Below are 18,291 nucleotides of genomic sequence, written 5' to 3'. Positions count from 1 at the left end.
GGCTAACACTTGTTGAAGGAAGGTAACTAAACAAAAGATTGTAAGAGTCAAGGACTGAGGTGTTGATCACTTAGTTCCCTTGAACAGGTTTCGACAGGTATCCATCAACTGTTTCTTAAAGCCCAGCAACATGGATAGACCCTTGAGAGACCTGGGTCCCTTTCCTGGGGTCCTGTCTTCACCGTAAGGGGTGGGAGACAGACAATTCAGTGGGTGGATCAGTCCCTGGAAGTAGAGACACACTATGCCTATAAGGACACCATTGGATAGAGTCCTTTCCTTCGTTTACCCAAGGCTTCACAAGCCCTGCCCCTAGAATGTTTAATGCTCAGAACTCAGTGACCTCACCTTTAGGGAACAATGGGGCTGAGCATTACAGGGACTCCTATTGGCTAGGCAGATGGGTAGGTGAGTTCCCTCTCCCCAGAGCCATCAGCTGGGTACCAGGGCTCGAAATTATGGATTCCCAGCGGGAGGACCTGAGCCTCCCTGGTGGTAAATGCCCCTTCAGTTCCTGCCCCTTGCTTTGTGCCTTAGCTCAGAGCAGGCACCCAGGGTAAACGTTTTACATGGATGGGGTGGTGGCTGCCTGCCTGGAGGTGTGCCAAGCAGTTAGGATATAGTTTCCTCTAGAAAACTAAGGATTGAGGGCAGAGATCACGTTTCTCTGCGGAACCAGAGGAGGGTTCTATGAATACCCTAGGGCTATCACAGCTGAATGGGTAAGGGTATGGTGGAATGGGATGGGATACCTATGTCCTTGTCAACTGATAAACTTTTACTTCCTTGATGGGCCTTGCCTTTGGTAAGGCTTCTCAATCTGATGGATTGGATGGGGCCAGGATGGTGAATCAGAGGCTTGACCAAGCCTGGGCAGGTCATGCCCCCTCTAGACCTAACTTTCCTTATCTGTAAAGGACTAAAGATGGCCTCTTAACCTCCCTGGAAATCTAGCATTGACTAAATAAGAGAATGATGAGACAAGTCAATGAGGGAAGGGAGGAACGGAGAGTGGTTAAGTGGATGGGATAATTGATGAAAGGGTTAAGGGAAAGAATGGGAAACAGCTCAGGCCCCAATTAGAGCTATCAGCCAGCTTGCCTCTTTTTCTTTCTTATTGCCTTAGTATGGGTCTCATTGTACTTTGGATTCCTGGGGCTGTGTTCTGTGGTAACCGGTGGCTGCATTCTCTTTCTGCACTGGAGGAAGAACTTGCGACGAGAAGAGCGTGCCCAGGAGTGGGTGAAGGTGATGAGAGCCGCCACGTTCACCTACAGCCCCCTGTTGTACTGGATTAACAAGCGTCGGCATTATGGCATGAACACAACTGTCAACACGGGCCCTCCCCCTGCTGTCACCAAGACCGAGACTGAGGTCCAGAATTCAGATCCTCTGTGGGAACTGGACGTCCCTGGGAGCAGGAGCTCTGTTGCCCAAGACAGCAGCCCCAAGGTGGAGGCCCCTGCCCCCACGCAACCTGCACTGCAGCTGGTCCCCGGGCAGGCTTTACCTTCCCCAGTGCTGCAGTCCCGGACCAGCTCCCCACTCCTGGTGCCCATCTTTCAGGAGGTGCCCTTTGCCCCTTCCCTGTGCAACCTGCCCCCAATGCTGAACCACTCGGTCTCCTACCCTTTGGACACCTGTCCTGAAAGGAATGTCCACTTCCATTCCCTCCCCACGATGGTCCATGAAGACCACTGCTTCAGTGCCAAGGCTTTTGCCTCAGAATTATAGCCACCTCTCACTGAGGGTGGGAGCTGGAAGTATTATGGGCAGAGCAGGAAAATGGACCGAACCTCGGGGAGGTGGTATTGACACACAGACCAGAACTCATCTGGATGTCACATTATGAAAGACTAAAAAAAGTCCAAGGCTCCCTTGTGTCTTATTTGTCCTTAGGAGGGCAGTGTCCTTCCCCTGTCTGATGGGGGCACTTTGCAAACCTAGCTGAAGGTCACCAATGGGACCTTCATAAATGGGAACAGGAGGGTTGGCTGTGGGGAGACACAATGGAGCTCAACATCCTTCTATTCAGTATTTGAGACCAAAAATGCATGCCAGGCCCTGGGCTAGGTATCCAAAGGCACTGCTGTTCTGTGTGACATTAAGCACAGCTGCCCCAAGAGTGATAGCTGCTGAGGGTGCATGAGCTATGGCGATTCACAGTGGTCATGGTCATGTCACAGACAAGTCATCATGAGATCCACGAGCCACACTGCATTGCTGGCTGAATTGCATTCTTTGTTAACATTGATGATGCACTGAGTTATGGGTGTCTCTGCATTATGTCTGATACAAGAAAACTGCCAAATGGACACCACAATCCTCCTCTTACAAAGGAAGAGACAGGTTCCAAGGGCGTCTGCCATATCGTTTTTATGCTGCAGAGCCAGGTCTCAAATTTCCATCTTCCTGGCATCAAAGTTCTTGGTCTTCTCAGCATCCCCCATAGTGTCCCTTCCCTAATGGTAAGTCTCGTTAGAAAACACTTGGCAAATGATTGTGTGTGTGTCTGTAGGGTGTAATTAACTTGGTCCATGGATTGGCTTAGGAGGACTGGTCATCGAACCCCCTAAAATTACACACAGTGTACTTTTTTTTTAATCTTAAAAAAAAAGTTTTTTTAATGTTTATTTTTGAGAGAGTGTGAGTGGGGGGTGGACAGATGATCCGAAGCGGGCTCTGTGCAATGCAGCAAGTGCAATGCAGGGCTCCAACTCATGAACCATGAGATCATGACCTGAGCTGAAGTTGGATGCTCAACCGACTGAGCCACCCAGGCACCCCTCCTTTTTTTCTTCTTTTTAAAATGTTTCTCAAACGCATCCATGGACCCTCCAAAAGTAAATATCCACTACATGGGGATATTTTTGTACATTTTGGAAACAATCCTAAAAGAAGAGACAAAGAGAATACTGGCTATGAGGTCTGACTTTATTTACTTTTTATTTTTTTTTAATGTTTGGTTTTTTTTTTTTTTTTTTTTTTGAGAGAGAAAGACAGAGTGTGAGTGGGGGAGGGGCAGAGAGAGAGGGAGACACAGAATCAGTAGCAGGCTCCAGGCTCCGAGCTGTCATCACAGAGCCTGACATGGGGCTCGAACTCACAGACCGTGAGATCATCACCTGAGCTGAAGTTGGACGCTTAACTGACTGAGCTACCCAGGTGCCCTGGTCCCACTTTAAAGATAAGAAACCCCAGCTCTCCCCCAGGATATAAAATTTCCCCTTCACTTTAGGCATGAAGACATCATCTCACCATAACTGTAAATGAGGTAAGCTTTCTGTAGTCTTCCTGAAGGGAAAGGCCACCGATTGTGTATGTTTGCTTCTGTGTGTGAAATCCCAGAACCCTAGCAAACACGCAGAGCTAATTTTTCTCAGTGTATGAAAAAGCCCCAGCCTCTATATGACCACTCTCTTGGAATGGATTTCTCCCACCATCCCCTACCCCTTTAGAAGGCAGTGGAACATTCCTTGTAAATATGCTCTTCCACTGAATCTTACAAAAGCAACTCCCAAGAACCAAAAAAACCCCAAACACAAAACACCAATGGAGACCTAAGTGGAGCTTGGTTGATACAGAGAGGGGAAGGGACTCACTCTTCCCTTGCCCCACCCTCTTCAACACTGCAGATGCCTAAGCAGCAGCCTTCACTTTTAGGGCAGATTCTGCAGTTCTTTTTTTTTTTTTTTTTTTTTTAAATTTTTTTTCAACGTTTATTTATTTTGGGGACAGAGAGAGACAGAGCATGAACGGGGGAAGGGCAGAGAGAGAGGGAGACACAGAATCAGAAACAGGCTCCAGGCTCTGAGCCATCAGCCCAGAGCCCGACGCGGGGCTCGAACTCACAGACCGCGAGATCATGACCTGACTGAAGTCGGACGCTTAACCGACTGCGCCACCCAGGCGCCCCCAGATTCTGCAGTTCTTAAAGCAGACTCTTTCCCATCTGTTAGTTTTTGTTTTTGGAAGGAGGGAGTCTATATAAGGATCAAAGGTTTTTTCCTTAGTAATTGAAGGTCGGAGGAGAGGGGGACCTTTAGTCACAGACACAGTGGGAGAAAAAGGAAATGTTTTATTTAGATAAATTAAAATAGCTGTATTACCTATATGAAATAAGCAAAGCTTAAGTCATAGAGACCTTGAATTCACTCCCTAAATAGAACCGAAATTGCTTATACAGTACCAAAATAGCTCCACTAAAGCAAAGTAGATTTACATTTCTTAATATGAGAAAACAACAAGGTAGGTTAGGTTCGTATAACAAACAATACACACTCTGTATTAAGTCTCAGGAATACCCAAATGTGTTCTGGTTTGGATATGAAAGAAGGAACCACATCTAGCTGGTGTTCATAAGCCAATGAGGTGTGTAGCAAACAAAAGCTGCCACTAAAAACAACTCAACAGCAGGCCATTATGAGTATGAGCCCATCACCGTCAAAGTCTTCAACTGTGACGAGCAAGACTGGCGCAGTAGGAGTAGGGGGCAACAGGGTTACGTCCAGCAAAGCAACATAAAGTGAGGAAACACCAATGGAAGGAAAAGTTGTTGGTGGCAGGTGAAGGGTGTCCTCTTCAGCTTTGCTGTATCAGACACATTCCGAAATGCCAGGTCCCTCTCTGCCTGTAAAATGACACTACAGTCACCCCTAAGCCAGGTTCTCTATTCCTTTGATTCTTCTCTTCCTAGAATACCTTTTTGGTTCTCTGATTTATAGGGAGGCTCTCTAAGTAAACATTATCCCAGATAGTAAGGCAAAAGAAAAAAAAGGGGCCAAGAAGCAGTGCTTTGGGTAACTTAGGAAAGCAGCAGCAGTAGGCACTGCCAGAGTGAAAAGGTAAAAGTATTTGAAACAAAAACCAAAACCCAATCTTCCCCTGAGATGAGGCAGGAAAGGCTTGACTACAGCTCAGAAGTCCCAGGTTGGAGAAGTTAAGACCACTTACAAATAAAACTCCCAAATTAACACTGAGTGAGTGGCTTATAAAACTCTTAAGCCAATGAATCTGCTCAACCTGGAACAAAAGAGTTCAACATGCCCTGCTTCAGTCTGGGAGACAGGGCAGCAGTTATGGCAAAGGGATTCATCTGCGAGTGAAGCAGAAACACCTCCGCCAGTTTGGTAGGGAAGAGGTACATACAGCTGGCCCTTGGACAATGCTAGCTAGCCAGATAAGCTGGAGGAGGGACGGACAGGTGATCAACTGGAAAACAAAACTGACTTCTCCAGGTATAGCTATCTGGTACAAAAGAAAAGTACAGGCAACAAAGAGTTAAGGTGTCCTCAAAGTATCTGCCTATGAATAAGAATTTGAAACTAAAAAGGACAAGCTACATTACCCTCAAGTATATTTCATATAAATCAGTTCTCAAAAAAATACCTTCCAGGTACAGACATACTATTTATGGTACAGTATATACAAATATAGCAGTATAATTCAATTTATTGCTAGAATTTTATTTGGTTGTTACAAAATCTGTAAGGGTATATATATTTAAAAAGGGGGTGGGCATGGAAGGCAGCCAGAAGAAAAAGAGTTATCTTCAAGGTACCTAAAGTGCCAGGCTAATTTTATACTATATTTTAACCTTTCCAAGAAAGTGAAATAGCTCAGATGGGCAAGGGAGTTTTTTTGTTTTTTTCAAAAGACAGAAAGAAGCACAAGCCATTATGAGGTAAGCAGACACATTCATGGGAAAAGACTTCATCTTGCTTTAACTAAACTTTAATACTTTCAGAGAAAAAAAAAAATCAAGGTTAGCCAACACTAAACTGAACATCATATAAAGAAAAAACCCAGCCCTAAAATGTTTAAGAGTGTGCGACTGCATCCACGGGTAACAGGGCAACTTGGATAAAGTTAAAATAGAAATGAGCTCTACTAAAGAAGTCTATGCCATGAAACCTGTAGTTTCTCCCTGACGTGGCCTACGGCCAGTTAAGTTTTTCCTTTTGTGTTGCCCAAAGCCTGCTTCTACGAACAGCACAGCATACACACAGATGTAATTCCTTCCGGTCTGGGGACCTTTCCTACTTTTCTGGGGGCCTACAGAAATATTTAAAGGGAGAAGTATTGCACTTGCTTGTTATGAGATCTGAAGAAACTTGAGGCCATCAAGTGAAGCGCCTGGTCCAGGCCAGCTCCACGTGGTTTGGCATCCTCTGGACAGAACCCCTGTAGCCACTTCTGAGCTGACAACTGGTAGGGACCTAACAGGATTTCATGTGCTGCATTTCACAACTTCTCTGGTTTCAGGCCATAGAGGAACGTAGGAGGTTCTTCTTGGCAAAAGCCTTCAGGTAAAACCTCAAGGAGCTTCCTGGGTCAAAAGGAGGGGCAAAGCTATCCTCTAAGGCTCCTCCTGGGTAGCCAGGCTGTGATAGTGAGTGAAAGTGCTGCCCTGCCCCTCAGAAGGGAGACCGCATCAGAGGTGGCAGTCAGCTCTGGCTTGAGGATGGACTTCGGTGGGTGGGTGAAGATAATCTAGCTCACTCAGTGGGGAAAATGTAGCTCCCCACGGGATAACTTTTTATGCTCATCAACACTGAAATAGGATTAAAAGTGAGAAAAAACCCCCAACGAGACTTCTCTGGTTCAGAGGTTGGGATTAGCTGAGGGGACAGGAACAAAGAGCCAGAATCTTATTTTCCTGAGCCTGGGGGCAGCACTGTGCTACAGTGTCACCTCACCTCCCCAAATCTATTCCTCCAGCTTCCATGCCAAACCCCATGGCAGCACCTAAAGGAGACATGGACATACTTTCCAAAGTTACCAGATCAGCGATTTTTAATAACAAGTCATTTGTTCACATCCTGTTTCAAACCATTCTTCCTACTTCCCACAAAATATGCACAATTCTTTCTTTCATTTTAAATATTTACAAACAGAAAAGGTCTACCTTTTAAAGGAAAGACATTTTCTGAGTCTGTATAAAGTGCAGCTAATTTAAGGCAAATTTATGTGAAATATAAAAGGTGGCTTATTCTCTCTATATACACATTTTCCAGTTTTAAAAGATAAGGTTTCCTTCCCTAAAAAAAAAAAAAAAAAAAAAAAAAAAAAAAAAAAAAAAAAAAGGAAAGTGGGAAAAAAGAGAGCTTGACTTTTTTCTGGCAATTTTTAAATTAAGATCTTACTGGTTTTAGGAAATCAGAGATTTCTGAATATCACATAAGTAAAATGGCCTTTTTTTAAAAAAATAATTTTATAGCTTTTTCAAACAAGTTAAAAGGTGACAATGTGTCTGCTACAGTAGTTTGGAGGACTGGAGGATTGATTGGTAAGTAAAACAGTTGTTCTTGTTAGGTGAGTAGATATTAGGTAGTCCTGGGTGTATAGCATTTCTAAAATATGCCTGATGAGACTAGACACCTAAAGCTACCCTTAGCTCCAGGAATGAATATCTTCCATCGCCATCAGAATCAAACTCTTTCAAAGTCTCTAGTCCTGGCACGGCAGAACCTAAGGAGTTCCAGATTTCCTGGTAGGTCAGCTTTCCATCCATGTCCTGGCCAGTCTTGTGGAATAAATCCTGAAGATCTGTTAAAAAGGAATTACATAATGTGTATGTCTACACATATAGCTAAATTTACTTAAAAGTTTATTTATTTATTTATTTTAATTAATTAGTTTATTTTAAAGTTTACTTATTTTTGAGAGAAAGCGTATGTGCGCGCAGGCGTGTGTGTGTAGGAGAGGGTCAGAAAGCAAGGGGGGGTGGAGAGAGGATCCCAAACAGGCCCTTCACTATCAGCACAGAGCCTGATGAGGGACTTGGACTCATGAACCGTGAGAACATGACCTGAGCCGAAATCAAGAGTCAGACACTTAACTGACTGAACTACCCAAGTGCCCCAAATTTACTTAACAGTTTAACAAGCAGCCTCAACTGAATGCAAAGCACTAAAAGAAAGGCTATTTTGCAGACTCTGTTTCCAAAAGATAAAGTTCAGTATCTCACTAAATCAGAAAGATGATTCTTGATCCTTTACGAATGAGAAGAATTACTGAATGGCACTATCCTTCCAAAACAGAAGCAGTGACAGATAATCACAGGAGAAATGAGTGGGCTGGGCTTTCTCCCCAAGGCCTTCCTTTTAGATTTTCCAGATTTTATTCTTATGTTGGACGGGTAAAAAGGACTGCAGAAGCCTCAAGAGCTAATGGTAGGAGCTGAGCCTGTAAAACAGACTATAGCATATTGTTAGTTAAACAGAATTACCGTATGATCCAACAATTCCATTCCTAGGTATATACTCAAAAGAAATGAAAACATATGCCCATACAAAAACTTGTACGTGAATATTCACAGCTGCATTATTCCTAATAGCCAGAAGGCAGAAACAATCCAAATGTCCATTAGCTGATGAATGGATAAAATGTAGTATTATCCATATAATGGAATATTATTCAGCCATATAAAGGAATGAAATACTGCTACATGCTACAATATGATGAACCCTGAAAACAGGCTAAGTGAAAGAAGCATATACAAGGCCATGGATCCTATGATTCCATTTATATGAAACACCAGCACAGGCAAATCCAAAGATTTTGGTTGAAAGATTAGTGGTTGCCAGGGGCTTGGAGTGGGGGAATAGAGAGTGAGTGTTTAACGGGTACAGGATTTCTTCTGGGGAATTAGATAATGGTGATGGTTGTACAATGTGGATTATACATTTTAAAAGGGTGAATACTATGATACTATGACTTATATGTCAATTAAAAAAAAAAAGAACCAGAAGGCTACAGATCTCTTCAAAGTGATATATATAGTATAAAGCATCAGGCACATGTGCTCTCTCTCTCTCCCAGCTAAGAGACAGCACTATCACCAGTTGATCTGTAGCTTCTTTTTTAGTTCTAAGATATTATTTGAGCCAATAGGATCGGAGAGTTTCCATCAATGGTCTCTTCTGGTATTTTCTCAAGGGCCCCATAATGAACACGTAGGAGGGCCGGTTATTCACATAATATTTTAAAAGGACTTGATTGTGTCCCCACAGAATGACTTAGTAGATTTAGTCTCTAATATCAAGAGACAGTCATGAGGCTTAGGTTTCCTTAAAAGTCTTCCTAAATCTCTTTCCTCTCTTCATGTAGCCAGCTCCACCTGTAGATTCTATAGGCCTCTTGCTGTTTGGTACTCAGGAAGAACAGAAACGGCCTAAAGCGGGGGAAGCAGTGCAAGGTGCAGTCCATCAAGGAGTTTTGCAGACAAGCTTCTGAAGGCCCTGCTTTCACTCCTGAGACAGCCCCAGCAAAGCAGCTCAAGAGTCTCAAAAGCTCTGACAGCCAGAAAAGCAGGTGGGACACTTGTTCTCAATGGCTGCCACCAAGTGGCTAGCTGGAAAATGTGTTTTGTGTGTGTCTCTATACAGGGCGTGAGTTTATAAAATGTGCTATGCACTTGGTAGCAGTATTGAAATAAAAATCCTATTGCTGCTTTGGGTGATTCCAAAAGTGTAGTCATCCAAAGTATCTGAGGCCAATGTTAAGGATTGAAGTATAAATGTTAAGATGGCTATTTCTCAATCTGCTCTATCAGTCTTTCCTCCATGCATTCTCATCAATTCTTGATGTAATAAATGCAAAGTGGGAGAAGGCACTTGTGTTGCCAGTAAACACAATTTAGCATTCTTCTGTCTCCCCAGAAAACAGAAAGAAAAAAACTTGGAGATAAGATGAAAAAGTAATGCATTTATATGGCAATAGAAATTTAAGTCTTCTATGCTTTACACATTAATTGTAGGCTGTAGATAACTCATTCACGTAACAAATATTCACGTGTACCAGGCATTATGCTAGGGGCTGGGAGTAAAGCCAATTTTCTATCTCCCCAGGAAATTACAACACAGTGACATGTGTTACACAGGGGCAAACATAAGATATTATAAAAGAGCATACACAGGAAGAACCTAATCCAGTCCTGGGAGGTAAGAAAATGTTTTCTGGTGGAATGGTATCTAAGTTAAGGTGGAGAGCCAGACAAATGTAGGTGGACAGGAATGGGTGATTTTCCAAGCAGTTAGCGAATGCAAAATCAGGAGACTCTAAACATCACCACGAAGGATAGCACACACTGCTGGAAGCAAGGCAAACATGGTTTTTCTGTGAATCATATCCTTCCTACTGTTTATCTTGCTGGTGTTCAGCCAGAGGACCCCTCATTTTTTAGAGGGCCTTAGCAAACAGTATTTGCTATCTCAGGGTATTATGGTTGCTTGTTTGCCTTCTCCACTAGACTGTCACATCCTTGAGGAAAGTGAGATCATGTCTTACACTGTATTTTTACTGCTTAGCACTGGGTCTAATTAGGCACTCACTGAATGAATGAAGACTCTACAGTGCATTGGTTGAGAGTGCAAACTTGGGTGTCAGGCTGTCTTGGTGTGAATTTTGCTTTAGTCTGATACTTGCTGTGTGGACTTAGGCAGTTTCCCTACCAATAAAATGGGTAGAATACATGAATATTTATGTTCCCAGGATTGTTCAGAGTATTATATAATATATATATTATATAATAATAATATATAATATAATGCATATCATACCAAGTATCTGGCTCACAGAAAGTACTCAATGTTAATTATAATTATATAATTATATATAATTATATATAAAAGAATTATAATTTTTTTTCTTATAAGTTAAAAAAATTAAAAATTTATAGCTTTGAACATTTCCCCTATTATTCCATGGTATAAACATTTACCTTTTTAAAAAAAAATTTTTTTTAATGCTTATTTTGGAGAGAGACAGAGACAGAATGCGACTGGGTTAGGGGCATAGAGAGAGGGAGACAGAATTGGAAGCAGGCTCCAGGCTCCAAGCTGTCAGCACAGAGCCCTACGTGGGGCTTGAACTCATGAGCTGTGAGATCATGACCTGAGCTGAAGTCGGAAGCTCAACCGACTGGGCCACCCAGGCGCCCCTAAGCATTTACCTTTGATGCTAGAAATTCCTGGTAGGGCAATAGGTCTTAGCTGGGCAGTTTTCTCAATGTGATCTCCATAAGACGGTGGAGATTTTGGCAATGCTGATGGCTTTGATGTGAAACTCTGTACTTGCTCTGTAACAAACATATATTGTTTTATAGTATTATCAAACCTGACACCAAAATAAACCAGTACTAAAGGTCACCTTTTAGGGTAATTACATACATACCAAGTAGCACAGTGACTGTGTGAAGTTAAAGGCATGGATTGAGATACGTTGTGTGGGTAAGTGAAGATCATACAGTACCCTATAACATTAAGGTTTAAGCTGTGGTCCCATGGGAAGCTCTTCTAGTACAAGTTAGCTTTACATAGGTTTAGATGCTAAGAGTTTAAGCTGCCAAGTGAGAATAGCATTGGATGCCTGATATCCTAGGAGCCATACCGTAAGTCTGATGTGGGGTATGTGCCACCAGATCAGCTGGTGCTGAAAGAGGGCTGTCACACAATTATGTAGCATGATGTTAGGACAAGGCCTCCCATTGTAGACTGTTCCCCTACCCAAAAGAGAGTAAGAGAGGATGTAATGTTTTCCCCAAAATGAAAAATATTTGTGGAGGGTAGGGGCCAAAGCCAATCCAGTCCAGTGCTTTAGTTATGTCCTTGAGGCATCTGCTAATATTGATTAGGTATGTCCCTCCCTAAAGCCAAGGGCCTTTCCAACTCAATGATCCCATCATTATTTGCTAATGGTTTTTCAGAAGGACTAATATTTATTTTTAAGTAAATTTTATGCACTTAGAGTAATGAAAAGACTTCCGTAAACAACATATAGGGCTGGTTTAATATATACTATGACAGTTACATTTTTGCCCATAATTGGATGCAGACAGCATGGAGAAGTCTATTTCAAGCTAAACATTACCCATTCTTTCCTTAATAGACTGGAATACAAATCATGTACAAAATGGTTTTTCCTAAATGAAACCAAAGTGTATCATCTTCATCTCGGTGCATTCAGGCATCATTCCCTCGGTCTGATCAGTCCTGCTAGAACACCTGTCCCCACTCCCTGTGTGGGAGGCGAGCTGCCCAAGCCTACGTGAGACATGCAGAAGCCAGCCCTGAGTATCTCACCTTTGTCGGTGGTGTCTGGTGGCCTGTTGCTCTCAGGCTTGTTTGTGAGAGCACTGATCAGCTGCAGTCTCTCTCTGAGCTTGGATACTTGAGAATCTGGACTATCTTCTTTCTGTCCAAAATAAAGACCACAGAGGCTTAGGGTGGAGAGAAGACCTTACCTGATTCTTCCTATTCTTCGTTATGTTCCCAGAGCCTATTTAGCAGGAAGTGCTTGACTTCCAGTAGGTTCCCTATTAAAGGTAATGAAGGAATGAATCAACAAATACTAGAGATACCTTTGGTACTCAGAGTTGATGAGGGCCTAGCTGGATTTGAGACTAGACCATTAGGGGACATTATGCGACAGGCAATGTGAGATCCACTGTGAATGTTTGGCTGATGGCGGAAGGCAGGCGTGTGTCAGCAGTAAAGGAAATGTACCCTTGCTCAGGTGCCCATGTAACACCCATTTCCTAAATGAGTAGATATTATTTTCTAGGAGCTATTTCACACTAAATAATTTTCCTGAATATCTTACTTTACCTTGTGACTAGATAACTTTAGGTAGAGTTTTATGCTCTTATCACCTTAAAAAAAAAAAAAAAGAAAAAAAGGCAACAAACCCTGGCTTTTCTTTGTCCCCCTCTCCCCCACCCGAGGGTTCAAGTGGTGGCAGGAGCTGTAGGAGCAGGAGGAGCTGTAGGAGAGCTGTAAAATTTCTAATTCCAAGTTTGACTTACTTACATCTTTTAAAAAAGATTTTCCAGGGGCGCCTGGGTGGCTCAGTCGGTTAAGCACCCAACTTCAGCTCAGGTCATGATCTCGCGGTCCATGAGTTCGAGCCCGGCGTCGGGCTCTGTGCTGACAGCTCAGAGCTTGGAGCCTGTTTCAGATTCTGTGTCTCCCTCTCTCTCTGACCCTCCCCCATTCATGCTCTGTCTCTCTCTGTCTCAAAAATAAATAAATGTTAAAAAAAAATTAAAAAAGTTTTTCCCTACACCCTTTCCTCATTTCCAGGATGATCCAGAGTGGCATACAAAAAATATATTTAATTATAAAAAGAGAGAAGTCTGGTTTCTATGAGGCTTAGGCTTTAAAAATTTTTTTTTTTTTTTAATTTAAAAGAGAGAGAAAAAGCATAGCAGGGGAGAGGGGAGAAGAGGAGAGGGAGAGGAAAAGAGAGAGAGCGAGAGAATCTTAAACAGGCTTCATGCACAGCATGGAGACTGACACAAGGCTTGATCCCATGACCTTGGGATCGTGATCTGAGCGAAAATCAAGAGTCGGATGCTCAACTGACTGAGCCACCCAGGCGCCAAAGGCTTATTAGGCATTTCTAACTGCTTAGGCTAGTGTGAAAGGTCCTGATCATGTGTTCTGTCAGAACACCAACTCATTACCTGTTTTGTTTTTTTTTTTTTTAATTCAATTATTTCTCTGACCTTCATTTCTACTCTAATAGTTACCATATAGAAGATCACTCGGGCTTATTAAGGGGCTAATATATGGACACAGATGACTAAAACTAGGTACTAAATACTTGAGGAATTTATGAAGAAATTAAAGAGAAATTATATCTGGTTAGGATGTGTAAATTAAGTAGGACAGAGGGACCAATACATTGGGATGACAGTTAAAAACATAGAGTCTGAAAGCAAAACCAGGAAATTTAGACAAAAAATGTGCATGATTCTGATGTTTGTTTGATTCTGACGTTTACTGTTAAAATATGAACCGCTGCTAAAATCACTAGCTTCCATCAGTAACCACCTGTTACTTTGTGTTCAACATTTGTATCTGGATCTTCAATTTTTCTTGTCATTCCCCAGGTGAGGTATTTTTATTTATTTTTTATAGAAGTAGTTAGAAAATGCAACAAAAGCCGAGATCACAAAGTATTAAAATCTTAATATATCTGGGCAATAGTTAAGGAAGAACAAATATAGATACAAAGTATTACATTGAAAACTGCCTGTCCTATGGTTCATTTCCAAGTTCATTTCCTCTGAACCTCATATCCTTGAGCTTCTCACACACAATATGCATCTGAGGTGGTATTTTAGCCACTTAGCCACAATCTTCCTGGCTTTTACTTTATAGCCCAGATCTTATAGTATTAAACAATACTCTAATCACAGAGAATGTTAATAAACTTTATTTCCTGGGATATCAAAGCATATCACAGATTGTCTTATCTTGACAGTATGTCAGGGAAGAACTTCAAAACAAAACAAAACAGGAAGGTACAAGGTGAAAGGAACTGGCTGAAGTTTAAATGGACTATGTAAGTACTGAGACTGCAATCTAAAAATAATGTTTAGGTTAGACAAGAGTTTTAGATGATCTATGCCTCTGTTCTCTGTTGTTAGTACAGATAACCTACTGTCATAGCTTAAAAGTAATTTCCTTAGGGAAGCTTTCCTGACCTCTGTTAACACTCTCATCATACCCTGTAATTTTCCTTTGTAGCAGGTATCATACTCACAGTAATTATCTGTTCAATTATGTAGTAATGATTTTCTGACTGATGGACTTTGAGTTCCATCAGAATAAGGATCACATGTCTATCCTGCTCACTGCGGTCACCCCAGCTCCTCAAAAAGGGCTTGGCACAGGGTAGGTGCCTGATAAAGTATTCACCTATTCACTCATATACTAATTTATTAATTACTCTGTCTTGAAGTCTCAGCAACCGAGACCAATGTGCTCCTTTCGAGAAAGAAACAGTTGCTCAAATGCACAAAGATGCTGTTGTGTCTTTTCTTTTTAAGTAATCTCTACCCCCAACACAGGGCTCGAACTCACCACCCTGAGATCAAGAATTGTACATTGTACCGACTGAACCAGCCAGACACCCCTCAAAAGCACAAAGATGCTGATGCATTATTCTTACTTCAAAAGAAGCCCCCTGTAATTTACCTTTATGCTCTGGGTTTTTAATGTATCCGTTCTGTTGGTCATTTGATGCAAGGACTCTCTTTTTAGAGTGGTGGCTCTATCATCCATCTTAAAAGGTAAAAACAAGATTAAAGGCAAACATTAAAACTTAAACATCTAGCACATTTGAAACAAAGTAGTCAAACTGAAAGGTTCTCAGGACACTTTCAACAGAAATACCAATAGGAGAAGCAGAGGGGGAGAAAGGCAGCTGAGACACAAAGCTGAAACCGTAGCTTCACAAACTTTCATACTTCTAAAGTACAGAAGGTGAGGGGACTTATATACCCAGAGCCAGGCTAGGCATGACGCTGTTGGAAGAAAACAGCAGGACAGACGGTGCTATTAACGATTTCTTCTTCTGGAGAAAAATAAAGTGGAGGGGGAGGGACTGTACGGGGAGTCTGGGGCAGCAAATTCTCACAATTAGCCTTGAAAACCTTCAAGGCCCAACACTCATCAAACCACCCCAAATTCCTAGCCCCTACTTAGTTTAGTTGAGTTCAAAGGGGCTTTTTAAAATAAGGCTCCTTTAGGGCGCCTGGGTGGCTAAGTCAGTTTTAAATGTCCGACTCTTGATTTTGGCTCAAGTCATGATCTCACAGTTCATGAGTTGAGCCCCGTGTCAGGCTATGCACTGACACATACTGCCTGGTTGGGATTCTCTCTCTCTCTCTCTCTCTCTCTCTCTCTCTCTCTTTCTCTCTCTCTCTCTCTCTCTCCCTCTGCCTCTCCCTCTCAAAAATAAAAACATTAAAAAATAAATAAGTAAAATAAAACAAGGCTCCTTTAATCCTCACGGCTTTGTAGTAAATCCATGCCCTTGTAAAGCAGGAGTGGGGACAGGTCTTCTGACTCCACGCTCCAAGCCATGCCAGGCAAGCCACCAAGGCTCCACTGCGGCAGAGTCAGTTCAAACCCTGCCTGCCGGGTGCTGGAGTTCAACTTTACTTGTGGGCTTGCTTCTAGCTTTGCTGCTTCCTTGAATTTATGCTACAATTCCCTGTTTTAGGTTTCCATTTCTTTACATATGCCTGTGTCTTTGTTGTACGAAATCTTTAAGGGTGGGGCCTGCAGCTATTAAAAAGCAATCCAGTGCTCGCTTCGGCAGCACATATAATAAAAAGCAATCCACATGGATCCCAGGACAATATAGAAAAAAACACATTTTATTAACAATACCATGAAAACCAGTAAACCACATGGTCTGCCAGCACCAATGACTCAGGTCACTGTTTCCTCATGTAAAATGGGAGGATGGACTCAATGATCTCTCAAGTTGAGGAGCTGGTCTGACCTGGTCTGTTTTAAATGGCTTTCTCACATTATATGGCAAAGGATCCCCCTAACATGCAGACAAAGCAGGATAAATCTGAAAAGCCAAGTTCAGGCTTGAAGAAATGGCAAAAGATTCTTCACTTATTGTCACTGTCATTGTTCCCACCCCTAACAACTTAAAAAAGAGCAAGGAGATCTCCCTTGGAAACATGTGCCAGAGCTTCTCTACCAGATGGGTCACTGGTAACACAATAGGCGGTTTGTCATTTCTGCCATCAGCTTGTGGTGAAGCCGTGGCAAGCAACTGAACCCCCTCTACATCTCTCTTTCCAGATCAGGGCTAACTATGCCTGTGCCATTCACATCACAGAGCTAGTGTGGAGATTAAAGGAGGCAGGATGAAGCACAGCACACAGGTGTAGCCTCTCAAATATGCCAGGAGACTGCATCTGAAAGGTCTGTGGAGTGTCATCCACGTGCAGACAAAACACACGGCAACACAGAACATATCACAAAAGACCCGAAATGGCTTACCATGCTGAGGGACAGGTTCGCTTGCTTTTCTACCTTGCTCATAGCAACCAGATCTGTTTCTATCCAGTTGACTCTCTGGGTAAGGTTCCTGACTGTCTCATTCATTCTCTTGAGTTTAAGATCGTTCTGTCTGTGGTACCCCACTAGGGCACTGTTTACCTCCTCTAAAGAGTTGTGAAGGTACAGGATATCCTGGAGTGGAAATAAATCAAACTGTGGAATCCAACTAAAAGACATACACTAGACAAGCAGGCCAGCAGCACTAAACAACCATTACCATGTCACGTGACCGAAGTAAACTCCTTTTCCTGGTTTAGACCATCGATTGTCTGTCTTGGCTTTGTCCTTCCACTCTCAATTGCTCTGAGTTTACTCCCTCTGGAGTTGTTTGACCTCAGCTAGACAGGAGGAGGAAAGGGAACTAACTACATGATTCACTCTCTGGTCCCAGAAAGCTGAGAGCTTGGGAATTGATTGCCCAATGTTTACCTCACCTGCTGGCGGGAAAGCTTGCTGGGTTATTAACTGAAACGCCCATTAACCTAATTTGTCAGAACAAAACTACCTTAGGAACAATACCAATTACTGAATTGGCTCATGTAGCAAAACCATAACAAGTAGTGCATTATTTAGTACAAGATTCAATTATTTTTATTGACATCCTCTAGTACTGATTGCTACTTAAAAAGGAATGATGACTATAGGTTTTAGAGGGCATTAAACTCAGGACAGGAATTCTTAGTGAAGATTTCCTTTATTCTCTTTCATGTGATTCTGAACTCAATAACCTTTTTCCTCTTCTTGTCTTTAGTCTCAGAAAGCATCTAAAATGCTTTCTAACAGTTTAGAAATGTTAACTTGCTCAGATCACTATTTTTCATAAACAGTTTCAGGATAATCTGGCTCTTCTATGCCTTTTAAGATGTGAAAAGGAATTTACTCTACTGACGGACATGCAGGGAAAAAAAGCAGAGTGCCAAAGAAGAGTCAGGATGACATCTTAGACTCCTAAGACAGCAACGCACATTGCTTTCTGCTCAGCTCTCAGGCAGGCAAATATATGCATGGGATGAGGCGCCACAACATGGAGCCCAACTACTCAAGCGGCCCTCAGAGTTCACTGTGGGCACAGGGAGTTAAGCTAGAGACAAAAAAGTACCTGTTTCAAATTCTCACTGTGGGTTTTATTGTCAACTTCTGATGTAGCTGAAGGTGATGGACTGCTCTGGTTGCTTCCACTGTTCTCTTTCAAGAAGTGCTGATTCTGTTTACAGGAATAGAGGTTCGTATAGGCAAGTAATTACCATCTAGGATGGTCCCAAAACCTTCTAGCTTCCCAAAGGAGGTATCCATGATTAATCAACAATTAGTTCCCAGGAGCCTATAGTGTGACCAGTCTTGTGCTAGGCCCTGAGGGCACCAGGTACTTTTGGGGATGCCAGCCTGAAGGGTGGACTGGATCAGCAGCACCCAGACA

General features: G+C 42.5%; 2 protein-coding genes across 5 annotated transcripts in view; one reads left to right on the top strand and one right to left on the bottom strand.

Annotated features, from left to right (window-relative positions):
- Positions 1 to 414: 414 nt before the first annotated feature.
- On the top strand, positions 415 to 1,875 carry TEX38 (testis expressed 38). 3 transcript variants are annotated; one of them, XM_047872446.1, is made up of 2 exons: positions 415 to 495; positions 1,127 to 1,875. In XM_047872446.1, exons 1-2 carry the CDS (start codon positions 459 to 461, stop codon positions 1,732 to 1,734), a joined length of 645 nt encoding a protein of 214 aa, XP_047728402.1. In that variant the 5' UTR covers positions 415 to 458; the 3' UTR covers positions 1,735 to 1,875. The 3 variants fall into 3 exon arrangements, with proteins under 3 accessions (XP_047728402.1, XP_047728404.1, XP_047728403.1); XM_047872448.1 differs by having other exon boundaries at positions 419 to 495; positions 1,206 to 1,875; XM_047872447.1 differs by having other exon boundaries at positions 444 to 556; positions 1,206 to 1,875.
- A 2,183-nt stretch (positions 1,876 to 4,058) lies between these two features.
- EFCAB14 (EF-hand calcium binding domain 14) overlaps positions 4,059 to 18,291 on the bottom strand; it is a 39,284-nt gene continuing 25,051 nt past the window's right edge. The window contains exons 6-11 of one of the 2 annotated variants that reach the window (XM_047870114.1): positions 17,974 to 18,078; positions 16,815 to 17,006; positions 14,985 to 15,071; positions 12,084 to 12,195; positions 10,955 to 11,080; positions 4,059 to 7,548 (exon numbers count right to left, since the gene is read on the bottom strand). In XM_047870114.1, coding sequence (XP_047726070.1) covers positions 7,373 to 7,548; positions 10,955 to 11,080; positions 12,084 to 12,195; positions 14,985 to 15,071; positions 16,815 to 17,006; positions 17,974 to 18,078 — 798 coding nt within the window. In that variant the 3' untranslated portion in view covers positions 4,059 to 7,372. The remainder of the gene's footprint in view (positions 7,549 to 10,954; positions 11,081 to 12,083; positions 12,196 to 14,984; positions 15,072 to 16,814; positions 17,007 to 17,973; positions 18,079 to 18,291) is intronic. The other variant, XM_047870115.1, reaches the window with a different exon arrangement.

This window comes from Prionailurus viverrinus, chromosome C1, assembly GCF_022837055.1.
Source record: "Prionailurus viverrinus isolate Anna chromosome C1, UM_Priviv_1.0, whole genome shotgun sequence".
In the NCBI taxonomy this organism is placed as follows: Eukaryota; Metazoa; Chordata; class Mammalia; order Carnivora; family Felidae; genus Prionailurus; species Prionailurus viverrinus.
Note: the sequence above shows the minus strand (reverse complement) of the source record. Positions and strands in the feature narration are given on the sequence as shown.